The 16,183-nt window shown below is 39.0% G+C and overlaps 1 protein-coding gene across 1 annotated transcript in view; it reads left to right on the forward strand.

Moving 5' to 3' along the window:
• atp8b2 (ATPase phospholipid transporting 8B2) overlaps positions 1-16,183 on the forward strand; it is a 110,096-nt gene that overhangs the window by 34,780 nt on the left and 59,133 nt on the right. The window contains exons 13-18 of the mRNA XM_061882845.1: positions 56-157; positions 674-703; positions 4,396-4,555; positions 4,629-4,817; positions 12,366-12,481; positions 12,617-12,766. Of these exons, the coding sequence (XP_061738829.1) occupies positions 56-157; positions 674-703; positions 4,396-4,555; positions 4,629-4,817; positions 12,366-12,481; positions 12,617-12,766 (747 nt within the window). The remainder of the gene's footprint in view (positions 1-55; positions 158-673; positions 704-4,395; positions 4,556-4,628; positions 4,818-12,365; positions 12,482-12,616; positions 12,767-16,183) is intronic.

The following is a 16,183-nucleotide window of genomic DNA, read 5'->3' on the forward strand; positions in this document are numbered from 1 at the left end:
TGCATTTTTAATTCTATTTATATTCATACAGTAAATTGTTGTTTATTTCATTCAGGTTGAATACATTTTTAGCGACAAGACTGGCACACTCACTCAGAACATTATGACCTTCAACAAGTGCTCCATCAAGGGAAACAGTTATGGTAAGTCCACCAATGTTTTTCTCTAACTTTACCTCAAATGAGCTACAATTTTATTGCAAAACATTAGGGCTGCATGAGTCTGCAAAAAACGTAAATTAATTTTTTTTTGCTGAGAATTGAGATCGCGTTTATCTGGGACATATTTTTCACACACGTGCGCATAGACAGAAACAGAAACAAGGGAATCCTAAATCTAAACAAAACATGATCCGGGCTACGGATCATCACAGCAACCCCCCCACCCCTCCCTTAAAGGACGGATTCCAGACGAAGAGAATAGTGGAGTGTCTCCACTTCCTAATCGAAACAAAACATGATCCGGGCTACGGATGATCACAGGAGTCCTTAAGTAAAATATCAGTGTTAGCTGAGCAAGCTTATTAAATAGAAATAAAATAACGCTTTGTCATTCAGAAATTACAAGTCAAGATCAAAAGGTTTTTTGTGCAGCCCTAATACTGTAATACAGTACAATGCAGTGTAAGTACAGTACAGTCCAATCTGTTGCATTTGTGTCACTTTTAGGTGAGGTGATAGGCTCACTGGGACCTAAGCCAAAGGTCAGTAGCCACGATAAAAATTAATCGACCTTTTTCCACCAAAAGTTCCGGAACTAAAAGGTCCTCGTTCTAGGAACTATAGGTTCCTGTACACCTGTGTGCTTTGTGTTTTCACCACATTTCCCAATTCAGGGTAGTTTGTACGAATCGGGCTGATGACGTGCGTATGAGTGCCAATATCTATTTCTACACTGGTATTATGTAAATAAACTGAAAATATTCAGTTATAGTTAATTTTCTTAAGTGTAAGTAAATTTAAATACAAAGCAATAATATACAAAATTTTGGATTAAAGAAACAAAACAGAAACCAATTTTACATTAAAATTGCAAAAACTCATTAAAATTGAGTTTTTGCAGTGTCCACACTGCAAAAACTGAAATCTAAGTAAGATTAAATATCTCAAATAAGGGTGATATTTGCTTATTTTCTGTCTGATGAGATAATTATTCTCACTAGGCAGATTTTAAGTTAGTCTTTTACTTGTTTTAAGGGTTTTGTTCCTAAATGATCTCAGTAAGATATTACAGGTTGTTGCTGAGATGTTATGAGCTATATTGAGTAAAACATGATTGAAACTAGAATATCAACTGATGCAAAGCTGTGTCTTCAACCCTCACGAGTATAAAACTACTTTTTTAAAGTAATAATTTCTTATTTCAAGCATGAAAAAAAAAATCATGACTTTGACACAATTGTGTCTCATTTTAAAACAGATGGCAGCCAAATGGACTTTGTTGTTTTATTTTTAATGAAACAATCGAAAATAAGTACTCATATAGTAAGTAGTACAGTTGTTATTAGTGAGAATGTACTTATTTTAAGTTATTTTGGGGTTCATTGAGGTTTGCTGATTTTACTTGTTTCGGTAAGTCTTGACAATCCAAATTTTCTGGTTCTATTGGCAGATCATTTTGCTTAGTTCAAATTAAAATACCCCTAATTTTTGTATTTTTTTTTTCCTGGTTTTTGAACACTGACTTTTTGCAGTGCAACAGTAAGAAAGTTTTCCCCACTGTAAATGGTGAATTCCTTAATGGCCATTTCAGCTTCAAATAACAATATATAAATAATAAATGTCAGTGTTTATCTCACAGCAACGACATAAACACATCCAATTTAGCGTTAGCCTGTTAGCATTAGCATTTGGTTCACTGGTTGAAAAGAAATACTACACAAATGGTGTGTCACTAACTACTTCTACAACATGCAACAAAGTGTGGAACAATTTCCCTTGTGGATCATTAAAGTTAGTCTAAGTCTGAAGTAAATGGTGAATATTTTGATGTGATATACCTTTGTTCCACTTGTCATTCATTTCACATTTATCTTCAAACAACGAAGTTGGAGTCCCAGTGAGTAGCTCGCCTCGCCGCTTCAAAATCTGGCTGAATACTTTATATTTCTTCCTAAATGCGTTTAAAATAATCCGTCCACTTCTTGAAGCTTTGCGTACTAAACTTAAGTTTGTAAAAATTATTAATCAGCATTAAACTACATACTAGGGTTGTAGGGTGCACCGGTATTAGTATAGTACTACGATACTAATGAATCATATTCGGTACTATACCGTCTCTAAAACGTAAAGGCCGGAGTACTTACAAGCAGACGCAGTATGTAGACAGAAAAGGGAGAACCGGACGCATTTTGGCTTAAAAACTAACAATAAAGTTGAAGTCTTAACACTGAAACGCCCTCAGGAAGAGGTGCTTTAAGAAATGGCTAGCGAGCTAGCAGCTAAAGTCCAGCCGCAGTCTGCAGTGTTTTAGCTACTTCAAATTCACTAATCCTCGCCTCCATGGGGAAAAATAAAGTACGTTTCTTACAAGTATCATCCCTGCAGGACGAGGAATAGCTGAACATGCTTCACTACTCACCGTAGCTCACCGCCAATGTAAACACTAGTGGATCTACACCTAACATGCACTGTAATGATACCAAGTACAGGAGTGTATCTAGTCGATACTACTATGATTACGCCAATTTTTTTGGGCATCACAACATCTTCTTTCATGTTTTTTAAATGTATATTATGTTTATAAACTCAGGAATTATGTCTCTGGACACATGAGGACTTTGAATATGACCAATGTATGATCCTGTTACTACTTTATCAGATTGATACCCACTTTTGTGGTATTGTCCACAAATCATCCAAAACTAATGTAAAGCATCCAAACAACAGAAGAATAAGTGATTGTTACATTTTAACAGAAGTGTAGATAGAACATGTTAAAAGAGAAAGTAAGCAGATATGAACAGTAAATGAATAAGTAGATTAACAATTCAGTTTCCACCACTTGTCCTTAATAATGTTGACAAAATAATAGAATGGAAAATGAGTCAATATGTTACTGCATGGCCCTGCGATGAGGTGGCGACTTGTCCAGGGTGTACCCCGCCTTCCGCCCGATTGTAGCTGAGATAGGTGCCAGCGCCCCCCGCGATCCCAAAAGGGAATAAGCGGTAGAAAATGGATGGATGTTACTGCATTCGTCACCAGACTAAATTAGGAGCCTTTGTTGTCTTGTATGTTCACTATTTTTTTAAGGAAAAAAATTGCAATAAGAAACATATGTTTAATGTAACCTAAGATGTTTTTGTTAAAATAAAGCCAATAATGACATTTTTTGTGGTCCCTTTTATTTTAAAAAATTACCGAAAAGTACTGAAAAGTGTGGAAATAATTTTGGTACCGGTACCAAAATATTAGTATCGGGACAACACTGCTACATACTAGTTTAAAAGCCACAGCTGAGTCAAAACACTGCAAGATAGTTCCACTAATCAGTGTTCTTCAGCACACAGACGGCCAACAAAAGTTCCTGCGAGTCAAAAGTCAATTTTTTTCTTCTTTCTCTCCAATGTCAAGTATGTGCATTATAAATACACAAAATATAAAAACATTAATAACCATATTGCCAACCCTCCCGATTTTCCTGGGGGACTCCCGAATTTCAGTGCTCCTCCCGAAAATCTCCCGGGGTAAACATTTCCCTGAATTTCTCCCGATTTCCACCGGCACAACAATATTGGGGGCGTGCCTTTAAGGCACTACCTTTACCGTCCTCTACGGCCTGTTGTCACATCGGATTTTCCTCCGTACGAACAACGCGCCAATAAATTCACTTAATATATGCGGTTTCAACACACACACAAGTGAATGCAAAGCATACTTGGTCAACAGCCATACAGGTCACACTGAGGGTGGCCGTATAAACAACTTTAACACTGTTACAAATTTGCACCACACGGTGAACCCACACCAAACAAGTATGACAAACACATTTCGGGAGAACATCCACACCGTAACATGACATAAACACAACAGAACAAATACCCAGAACCCTTTGCAGCACTAACTCTTTCGGGACGCTACAATATACACCCCTGCTACCACCAAACCGCGCACCCCCACCCCACCCCCAACCCCACCCCCCCATCTCCAATCAGCATTTGACAGCACAGCCTACTGCTCTAAGATTCGTGGGAACTCCCCAAAGTGCCACCTCGCTACTAGGAACTAAAAATAGTACCTGATGAACCAGTTCTTTCCGGGTAGTTTTTGGTGGAAACACAAAGTGGACTTTATTTTCTCAGCTAAATAGGAAAGTTCCTGCGGTGGAAAAAAGTCCTCTGTCAATCCGGTAGGGCCTGAAACTGTATTGTACTGACTTTTGCTTCTTTCCCAGAGGCTGGACTTTACACCCTTCAATCCCCTGGCAGACCCAGACTTCTGTTTCTACGACGATACGCTGCTGGAGTCAGTGAAAGTGGGAGATTCCGACACTCAGGAGTTTTTCCGCCTGCTCTCCCTCTGCCACACAGTCATGAGTGAGGAAAAGAGTGAAGGTGAGGACGAGTATGTTGCCGAAGTTCGCCTGTGGCGTTGGCATCCTTCTCGCTCTAATGTACGTGTCTTCAGGAAATCTGGTGTACAAAGCTCAATCTCCAGACGAGAGCGCTCTCGTGACAGCCGCACGGAACTTTGGATTTGTATTCCGCTCTCGAACGCCCGGCACCATCACCACAACTGAGATGGGGCGACCCGTCACATACACCCTGCTGGCCATACTGGACTTTAACAACATACGAAAGAGGATGTCTGTCGTAGGTGTGCTGCCCTGACAGATATGTACAGTATACATAAACACACACACACACACCTACAGTGTATACATGTTGTTACTGTCCAAAGAAAGGTGCTTATCTTCAAACTGTACACCTTTTTAAAATGAGAACAAACTAACGTATTTTCCAGACCATAGGGCGCACCGGTTTATAAGGCGCATTGCCGAAGAGCGGGTCTAGTCAGGTCTATTTTCATACAAAAGGCACACCAGATTATAAGGCACATTAAAGGAGTTATATTATGATTTTTTTTTGTTATGTAAAAAATTGCCTTGTGGTCTACATAACATGTAATGGTGGTTCTTTGGTCAAAATGTTGCTCCCCGTCATCTTTGTTGTAGCGGTGTAGCGTGCAAGGACAGCAACACAACAATTTGACAGACTTCGTCTGTCCGGGTTCCACTGACCACCAAAGATTGACATGACGGCGAGCAGATTGTGACTTTGCTTTATTATTTCAATAAGGCTTCTTCTGGTGTCGGCTCGCTTTTCAGCTCCACCTCGCTCTGCTCGCTCTGCCGTCTGCTTTTCAGCACCAGATCGTCTTCGTCTGTCTCTCATTCGCTCTCGCTCCGCATGTGCTGGTTTTTCCACTCCTTCTGCCCCGTCAGGAGATTAGACGATCGTGCCCAGGTGCGCGATCCACACACCTGATCTTGTTTATGGCGACGATCCCGGCGCGCGCCTCCTCGCCGCCATCTTGGAGCGGGCTCCGGTGTGCCCTGCCTCCCTGTCGGACTGCCGGTTCCGCCTCTCCACAAACAAACTCATTCCAACATCTGAAACCGAAGCATCCAGCCGGACGCGGGAAATTCCACTCTTTACGAAGCGAACAAGAACATGACAACAAACAAACAAACTCCAGCTAAATAGAATAGAATAAACTAGAATAGAAAGTACTTTATTGATCCCTGGGGGAAATTCAGCACCACAGTTCGCTCACAATAGACAATAATAATAATAATAATAATAATGATCATTTGTATAATATATATCATATAATATATATAGTATATTCTACATTTAAGTGCAGTCAAGAAGGAACATATGCATAATACAGTCTGATGGCTGTCGGTATGAAGGACCTCCTGTGTCGTTCCGTGTTGCATTTTGGGAGTCTGAGCCTTCCACTGAACGTGCTCATTCCCTCCGCAAGGTCCGAGTGTAATGGGTGGGAGGTTTTGTCCATAATGGCTAGGAGTTTTGCTAGACTTCTTCTCTCTGACACCACCTCCAGAGAGTCTAAAAAGGCAGATTAGTATCCACACAAAGTACCACGTATGATGAGAATGAAGCACCGTGGAAAACGATCACTAAAGTAGTCACTCTGAACGTCACTAACATTGGAAAATCCTGTTTTTATCCACCTAACAAAACAATAGAGACCTTTCAATGCTACATTTTTATTTACAGAAGTTCTTTATTGGAAGCTCTGTATTGAGTAACTTTGATTAGAACAAAGCATATTGATCAACAAAAGAGCAAAAGCATCCAGTAAATATGCCATAATTATCTACAACGGGGTGACAAAGTCCAGGCCCGTGGATAATATCCAGCCCGCAAATTAGTTATCTATGATATTTGATTAGTATTAGAACCGGCCCGCTGGCCACGGTCGCCTGCTGCTGTTTTGAACGCACAAATACTTCATCAGTGTTGGCGCTAAGAATTATTTAAATGGGGTCCCAAGGACCCCATCAAGTCATAAAAATGGGGTTCCACTTTTTTGTAACCGTTTTGAAAACAAATGATAAATGTATGCATTATCCTGTTATATCTTACATTTTTCGGGCTTCACGGTGGCAGAGGGGTTAGTGCGTCTGCCTCAGAATACGAAGGTCCTGAGTTGTCAGGGTTCAATCCCGGGCTCGGGATCTTTCTGTGTGGAGTTTGGATGTCCTCCCCGTGAATGCCTGGGTTCCCTCCGGGTACTCCGGGATCCTCCCACCTCCAAAGACATGCACCTGGGGATAGGTTGATTGGCAACACTAAAATTGGCCCTATTGTGTGAATGTGAGTGTGAATGTTGTCTTTCTATCTGTGTTGGCCCTGCGATAAGGTGGCGACTTGTCCAGGGTGTATTCGCCTTTCCGCCCGATTGTAGCTGAGATAAGCACCAGCGGCCCCTGCGACCCCGAAGGGAATAAGCGGTAGAAAATGGATGGATGGATTGATGGATATCTCACATTCTTTATAGTGTTTCGGAAAAAGGTTGTCATAAATGTTACTTAATTCATTAAAAAGAATAATAAAAACGAAAAATGCACATGTAAATATATTCAGTTATAAACATTCATTTACAAACCCCATTTCTATATGAATTGTGTTAGATGTAAATATAAATGGAATACAATGATTTGCAAATCCTTTTCAACCCATATTCAGTTGAATGCACTACAAATACAAGATATTTGATGTTCAAACTTATAAACTTTATTTCTTATTTTTTTTCAAATAATAATTAACTTAGAATTTCATGGCTACAACACATTCCAAAGTAGTTGGGAAAGGCCATGTTCACCACTGTGTTACATCACATTTTCTTTTAACAACACTCAATAAATGTTTGGGAACTGAGGAAACTAATTGTTGAAGCTTTGAAAGTGGAATTCTTTCTCATTCTTGTTTTATGTAGAGCTTCAGTCGTTGAACAGTCCGGGGCCTCCGCTGTCGTATTTTACGCTTCATAATGCGCCAAACATTTTCGATGGGAGACAGGTCTGGACTGCAGGCGAGCCAGGAAAATACCCGCACTTTTTTTTTACGAAGCCACGCTTTTGTAACACTTGTTTTGCTGAAATAAGCAGGGGCGTCCATAATAACGTTGCTTGGATGACAACATATATTACTCCAAAACCTGTATGGACCTTTCAGCATTAATGGTGCCTTCGCAGATGTGTATGTTACCCATGCATTGGGACTAATGCACCCCCATATCATCACATATGCTGGCTTTCGAACTTTGCGCCTATAACAATCCGAATGGTTATTTTCTTCTTTGTTCCGGAGGACACCACGTCCACAGTTTCCAAATATAATTTGAAATGTGGACTTGTCAGACCACAGAACACTTTTCCACTTTGCATCAGTCCATCTTAGATGAGCTCGGGCCCAGCGAAGCCAGCGCCGTTCCTTGGTGTTGTTGATAAATTGGTTTTGCTTTGCATAGTAGAGTTTTAACTGACACTTACAGAAGTAGCAACCAACTGTCGTTACTGACAGTGGTTTTCTGAAGTGTTCCTGAGCCCATCCTTTGCACACTGATGTCGGTTTTTGATGCAGTACCGCCTGAGGAATCAAAGGTCGGTAATATCATCGCTTAACTGCAGTGATTTCTCCAGATTCTCTGAACTTTTTGATGATTTTACAAACAGCAGATGGTAAAATCCGTAAATTCCTTACAATAGCTCGTTGACAAATGTTGTTATAAAATTTTTTGACAATTTGCTTACAAATTGGTGACCCTCTCGCCCCGTCCTTGTTTGTGAATTACTTAGCATTTCATGGAAGCTGTTTTTATACCCAATCATGGCACCCACCTGTTCCCAATTAGCCTGCACACCTGTGGGATGTTCTAAATAAGTGTTTGATGAGCATTCCTCAACTTTATCAGTATTTATTGCCACCTTTCCCATCCTTTATGTCACGTGTTGCTGGCCTCAAATTCTAAAGTTAATGATTATTTGCAATAAAAAATGTTTCTCAGTTTTTTTATGTTGTTTTTGTAGCATATTCAACTGAATATGGGTTGAAAAGGAATTGCAAATCATTGTATTCCGTTTATATTTACATCTAACACAATTTCCCAACTCATATGGAAACAGGGTTTGTACTTTCTTCTTTCTTTCATGGATCTAAACTTTACCACTGCCGTTTTTTTCTTCTGTATTTTTATTGTAATATTTTTTAGAATGTGTTTGTTCTATCTTTGCCCAAAGTAAGACAAAGAAAACAATCAAAAGTTGTCTTTATTTTTTCAGTTTCAATCCCATGATTGTAATAGTCAGGCCCACGTGTTCACAGATTTTCCTCCATGCGGGCCCTGAGCTAAAATGAGTTTGACACCCCTGCTCTACAACAATTACATTTCATCTACATTTTCTAAAATATCGCCCAATTTAAATCTGTTCTAAAAAGAACCCACTTTCTAAAATAAAACATTTTGCTGACAGTAGGAGACAGTGTATGAAGTGACATTTCAAACTACTGTTTTTTAGATAAAATAAAAGTGAAAACTAGTTTTTAATCATCTCCGTCATTTGTATGTATTAGTTTCTTTAAAAAGTAGGGAAAAATCGAAAAAATCGTAAATAATTATTTTTGTGGAAAAATCGGATATTGGTTTTTTAGGTACCATATTTTCCGGACTATTAAGCACACTTAAAATCCTTTGTTCCCCTTAAATCTCAACAGTACGCCTAATAACCCGGTGCGCCTAATGTACGGAATTATTCTTGTTTTGCTTACCGACCTTGAAACAATTTTATTTGGTATATGGTGTAATGATAAGTGTGACCAGTAGAAGGCAGTCAAACATAAAAGATTCGTGTCAACTGCACTATGATGGCAATATGACTCAAGTAAACAACACCAACATTTTATATGTTCCATTGAAAATATAGAACATTACACACGGCGCTCAAAAATGTACCAACATGTTTTAGTACGACTTTGATAAGCTATGAAGCCACACTGCTTGATGGATTGTCTGTGCATAAACATAGGAGTATTATTATGGTGTGTGTATATGGTAAGACGTACAGTATTATCTGGCGTTTTCTTTGCAAATTACGCAAAAACAACTTTTCTTACTTTCTGGTACCTGCTGATCTGTATTTGGGATCTGCATACGTCCTGATAAATTGCACGTGTTTGCCTTTGAAGGCCATGCGGACACCATATTCGCTAAGCTTCTTATTTTTCTCTATCTTCTTGTTATGAGACATTCATCCTCCGCTGTTGACATTTCTAATATAAAGTAGTGTAAAGTTCTTACTTATATCTGTCAGTGAACTCGCAATGAAAGCGCTAAAACATACCGGTGTAGTGAGTTTACATTATTAACCCAAGGAACTTTGGCTAATAACGAGTTCCGGTCAGACGATTTTTGTTGTTGTTTCAATAGTGAGCCACGGATGAGGAGATGCTGCTCCGTTATTGATTTAGGGAAATCTAAATGTCATTAAAACAGTTAGCTCCATCATTTGATACTTCTTCCACTCCCGTCCTTGCACGCTACACCGCTACAACAAAAATGACGGGGAGAAAACGCCATTGAAGGTGAGCCACGTAAATAAGACCATTCACAAAACGGTGCATCCTGAAGCGACTGTCAGAAAGCGGCTTGAAGATAATCTGTAAATGATCATCTATGCAACATTTTGACCAAAGAACCACCATGACATGTTATGTAGACCAGTGGTTCTCAACCATTTTTCAGTAATGTACCCCCTGTGAACATTTTTTTAATTCAAGTACCCCTTAATCAGAGCAAAGCATTTTTGGTTAAAAAAAAAAGAGATAAAGAAGTAAAATACAGCACTATGTCTTTTCCTCTGCGTTGTGTGTGATTTATGGAACACGACCGGCACCATGGGTTTCTCCACTGCACTTTACTGATAATACAGAATACAATTGTCATCAAAAACTTTCCCGTTATCGTAGACAAAAAGGGAAGTTGGAGGGCGTGTCCAACGCATATAAAAAGACAGGTGTCACAGTAATTATTGCAGTAGGAGGGACAACGAGACAATGGTTCCACATTGCCAAAACATCAAACAACATTCAGGTATTTACATGTAACTTACATACCTTGTGTAATTATAAAAATAATAAAACATTACAAAATACATTATTTACAAGACGAAATTGACCCTGTTACATATGTCATCAGTTTCTGGTTTATTATATTGTATAACAGTGCAAAATATTGCTCATTTGTTGTAGTCTTTCTTGAACTATTTGGAAAAAAAGATATAAAAATAACTGATTAAATTATAAATGAAGATTTCTACACATAGAAGTAATCATCAACTTAAAGTGCCCTCTTTGGGGATTGTAATAGAGATCCATCTGGATTCATCAACTTAATTCTAAACATTTTATCACAAAAAAAAGAATATTTTGAGCATAAACTATATTTATGGAACATGTCCACAAAAAAATCTAGCTGTCAACACTGAATATTGCATTGTTGCATTTCTTTTCACAGTTTATGAACTTACATTCATATTTTGTTGAAGTATCATTCAATAAATATATTTATAAAGGATTTTTGAATTTTTGCTATTTTTAGAATATTTAAAAAAAACATCTCAAGTACCCCTTGGCATACCTTCAAATACCCCCAGGGGTACGGGTACCCCCATTTGAGAACCACTGATCTAGACCAAAGGAAGTGTGTTACATTTAGAAGAAAAAAACTATAATAATATGACTCCTTTTTGGCGCCCTATAATCGCCTTATTTATGAAAAAAAAAGATCGACAATAGACCATTCATCGGCAGTGCACTTTGTAATCTGGTACGCCCTATTGTCCGAAAAATATGGTAAAATTGTCCAGGCCTAATGTTGAGTGAAAACGGGAGAGATGAGAAGAGTGGAGATGAGATGAGATGTTAAAAGGTGAAGTATGATTATGAGATCAAACAATATGATGTTTAAAGACGATAATAAAAAATATGATAAAGATTAGGTTTTTTATACATGAGATTAAATAACTCCTCTAAAGTAAAATCAGATGGGAAGAGATCGTTCGAAAGGAGATGAAGTTAAATAAGATAAATATCAAGTGAAGTGAAGATAAAGTTAAGTAAAATTAGATTAAGGGATTAGTTGAGACAAACTAATTAGAAAATTAGATCAGATCGTATGAAGTAAAATGATGAAGTGAAACAGGCAGGGTTAGATATGGTGAAGTGAGATGAGATAAAGTGGATGAAATTGGGTGTGATCAGGGGATGTCACGATAAGAGATGAAATGACATGATGTTCAAGAAGATCAGGGAAAAGTACTTTGTGATGTGCTGCAATGAAATGGATCAGATGGCATTAGTTAACTTGATATGATGTAAAGTTAGATAAGATAAGGTAAGATGAGATAAGGTGAAGTGATATGGTCTAATATCATGAACTGGTGTCCACATGGTTAGGGAGCAGGTGATGAGATGCAGTGAGAGAAACTGAAGGGTCACAAAGTAAGATGAGAAGACGAGGTGAAATTAGATGAGATGAGATGAAAAGTTGCAGCGAGACAAATTGAGAATTGATAAAGTGATGAAAAAAATGGCATGAGAGTTTTGGTGATGCGAAACAAGATGTTATAAAATGAAGTAGGATAACAGAAAGATGTTGAGATGAGAGGGGGATCAAGGTAAAGTCAGACGGTCAGAAAATGAGAAAATTATCATGTTACTGTTCCTGAAGTCCAAATAACAGAACAAGGTCAGCGACATGCAAAGATTTGCAGAATCAAAGAAAGGACAGGCTATTTATCATTATTGATACTTCTCATCACATCCTTATTTTCAGTCCGTAACCCAGAGGGCAGGATCCGTTTGTACTGCAAAGGTGCTGATACGGTATTATTCGAGAGGCTCCACCCCTGTAACCAAGAACTGATCAGGGTCACCTCAGACCACCTCCATGTGAGTCAAGCAAAGGGTCAATCGACCTGCTCTGCCCTCATTCATGAAGCTGTGCTGCCACCTAGTGTCACACTGAGCACATTTTCATGCCAAAGTGTTCTGACTTTTGTGTTTTTTGGGGTGGGGGGGCTCCAGGAGTACGCGACAGAGGGCCTGCGGACATTAACTCTGGCCTACCGGGACCTGTCTGAGGAGGAATGGGAGACGTGGTCCGAGAACCATGACTGTGCTGAGAAAGAAGACCTGCTGTCTGTGGTCTATGAGCAGATAGAGCAAAACATGATGGTCAGTCTAACGCAGACCTGGGCAAATTAAGGCCCGTTAAGCTTTTCAATCTGGCCCGCCGGACATTCCCAAATATTTTTTTTAGATCTTTAAGATGGAAAGTGTAGCTGCCATTATGATGTGCAGTGAAGTTTTCTAATGACCGTAAGTCTTCAATTATACAAAGCATTTCAATGGTTGGAATCTGCGCTTATGGATGATATACCAGTTACTATGGTAATTAAATTAGTTGCTATGGTAATTTAATTAGTTACTATGGTAATCTATGTCACAGCAGCTCAGACGAGGCACCAAGCAGTGTGGGCGGGAAGCATTTCCACAGACGCGGAAGGAGCTTTTCACAACAAAGTTCTAAAGCTTAGTCATATATCAGATGTATCAGATTGTAGGCAAGGCAAGGCAACTTTTATTTGTATAGCACTTTTCATACACAAGGAAGACTCAAGTGCTTCACAGACAACGAAGTGAAATGAAAGAAAATAAAAGCAAAATTAAAAATTGCAGACAATAAAAATAAAAACAGTGCGGACGTTAAAAGTTAAAAGATTAAAAGATTTAGCTGAAAGCTAAGATGAACATACATTTTTTCAGTCTAGTTTTAAAAGTAGTCAGAATTGGGGAAAGTCTTACATCTTCAGGAAGTTTATTCCAGCTATTTGTTGCATAGTAACTGAATGATGCTCTCCCTAGGTTTGAGGTTACTCTGGGAACCGCTAACAGATTGGTTTCAGAAGATCTTAGTGATCTAGAGGGCTTATATAGTGGGAGCATATCAGTGATATACTTTGGCCCTAGACCATGTAGTGATTTATATGTGAGCTGGAGGATTTTGAAATCAATTCTCTGATGTACGGGGAGCCAATGTAAGGATTTAAAGGCCTACTGAAATGAGATTTTCTTATTCAAACGGGGATAACAGGTCCATTCTATGTGTCATACTTGATCATTTCACGATATTGCCATATTTTGGCTGAAAGGATTTAGTAGAGAACATCCACGATGAAGTTTGCAACTTTCGGTGCCAAGGCAAAAGCCCTCCCTTTACCGGAAGTCGCAGACGATGACGTCGCAAGTGTGGGGGCTCCTCACATATTCACATTGTTTGTAATGGAAGCCTCCAACAAAAAGTGCTATTCGGACCGAGAAAACGACATTTTCCCCATTAATTTGAGCGAGGATGAAAGATTCGTGTTTGAGGATATTTGATAGCGACGGACTAGAAAAAAAAAGCGATTGCATTGGGACGGATTACGATGTTTTTAGACACATTTAGTAGGATAATTCTGGGAAATCCCTTATCTTTCTATTGTGTTGCTAGTTTTTTAGTGAGTTAAATAGTACCTGATAGTCGGAGGTGTGTGTCCACGGGTGTTTTGACGCGCAGTGTCTCAGGGGAGTCGACGGCAACTTCATGGACGGGGCAAGCTCAGCTTTTCTCCGGTAAGAAGCGACTTTTTAACCACAATTTTCTCACCGAAACCTGCTGGTTGACATTCCGTCATGTTTCATGTTCGCTTGACCGTGCTCTGATCCATAGTAAATTTTCACCTCCAGGAATTTTAAACAAGGAATCACCGTGTGTTTGTGTGGCTAAAGGCTAAAGCTTCCCAACTCCATCTTGCTACTTTGACTTCTCCAATATTAATTGAACAAATTGCAAAAGATTCAGCAACACAGTTCTCCAAAATACTGTGTAATTACGCCGTTATAGCAAACGACTTTTAGCTGTGTGTGTGCAGCGCTCATACTTCCTAAAAGCCTGTGACGTCTTGCGTACACGTCATCATTACACAACGTTTTCAAGACGAAACTCCCGGGAAATTTAAAATTGCAATTTAGTAAACTAAAAAGGCTCTATTGGCATGTGTTGCAATGTTAATATTTCATCATTGATATATAAACTATCAGACTGCGTGGTGGGTAGTAGTGGCTTTCAGTAGGCCTTTAGGAATCGGTGTAATGTGCTCACATTTTCTGGTCTTTGTTAGAACTCTAGCAGCAGCGTTCTGAACAAGCTGTAGCTGCCTGACAGTTTTTTTAGGGGAAGACCTGCAAGGAGACCATTACAATAGTCTAGCCTACTGGTAATAAAGGCATGTACAAGTTTTTGTAAGTCTCGAGATGACATGAGCCCTTAAGTCTTGTTACATTTTTGAGGTGAAAGTAGGCCGATTTTGTTACTGATTTGATGTGACTGTAAATTAGAATCTAAAATCATCCCAAGATTTCTGGCTTTATTTGAGGTTTTCCGGGACAGTGATTGAAGGTGTTGGGTGACTTTAAACCTTTCTTTTTTTGCACCAAAAACAATTATCTCAGTTTTATCTTCATTTAGTTGTAGGAAATGTTGGTACATCCAGTGTTTGACTTGCTCAATGCACTGGCACAGAAGATCTATGGAGCGATTGTCATTTGGTGATAGCGCTACATAGATTTGGATGTCATCGGCATAGCAATGATGGTCAATGTTATTATTTTGCATGATTTGTCCTAGTGGGAGCATATAGATGTTGAATAAAGTTGACCCCAGGATTGAACATTGGGGCACTCCACACGTTATGTTGGTTGGTTCTGATACGAAGTCACCAATGGAAACAAAATAGTTCCTATCTTGTAGATATGACTTGAACCGGCTTAAAACTGTGCCTGAGATCCCCACCCAGTTTTCCAACCTGTCCAAAAGTATTGAGTGGTCGACAGTGTCAAATGCAGCACTGGGGTCCAATAACATTAATACTGAAGTTTTGCCAGTCTGTGTTTAGACGGATGTCATTTATAACTTTAAGAAGGGCCGTGTCCGTGCTATGAAGAATTCAAATCCTGACTGGAAGTTGTTGTGGCAGCCAGTAGAAGCCAAGGAGTGATTTAGTTGTTGGATGACAACTTTCTCAATTATTTTACTTATGAATGATAGATTTGAAATTGGTCTGTAGTTGTTGATAACAGAGGCATCTAGGCTCTGCAGGTGGGTTTATTTTGTACCCTTTGTTCATACTTTACTGTTTGTTGAATTTTCGTTGCGTTTCACTTGATTGTGAAATATGTCAATCGAAAGGGGATGTGACATTCATATATTGTCAATATTCATTGTTTAATCGTTCATAGAAAAATGTAAAATTCCATTACGCTTTTTAAGGCGGTCTGTCGTAAAGTTTTTAGCATTCAATCAGACATTATTGTGAAGTTTTGTTTAGTGTCTCTAAAAATAGATATACCAACCCCCAGACATATTTTTTTCTCTAAATGTGGCTCCCAAGTCAAAATAATTGCCTTAGGTGTGTAAAGCAGGGATGTTCAAAGTGTCACCAGGGGGTCATTTGCGGTCCGCAGTTAACTTTTTAATGGCTGGGGCAACATTCAATAAATACTATTGTAAAACATCTGATCGGAAGCTGTTTTAAAAATCTAAGCATCGAA

The sequence above is a fragment of the Nerophis ophidion genome, linkage group LG21 (assembly GCF_033978795.1).
Source record: "Nerophis ophidion isolate RoL-2023_Sa linkage group LG21, RoL_Noph_v1.0, whole genome shotgun sequence".
In the NCBI taxonomy this organism is placed as follows: domain Eukaryota; kingdom Metazoa; phylum Chordata; class Actinopteri; order Syngnathiformes; family Syngnathidae; genus Nerophis; species Nerophis ophidion.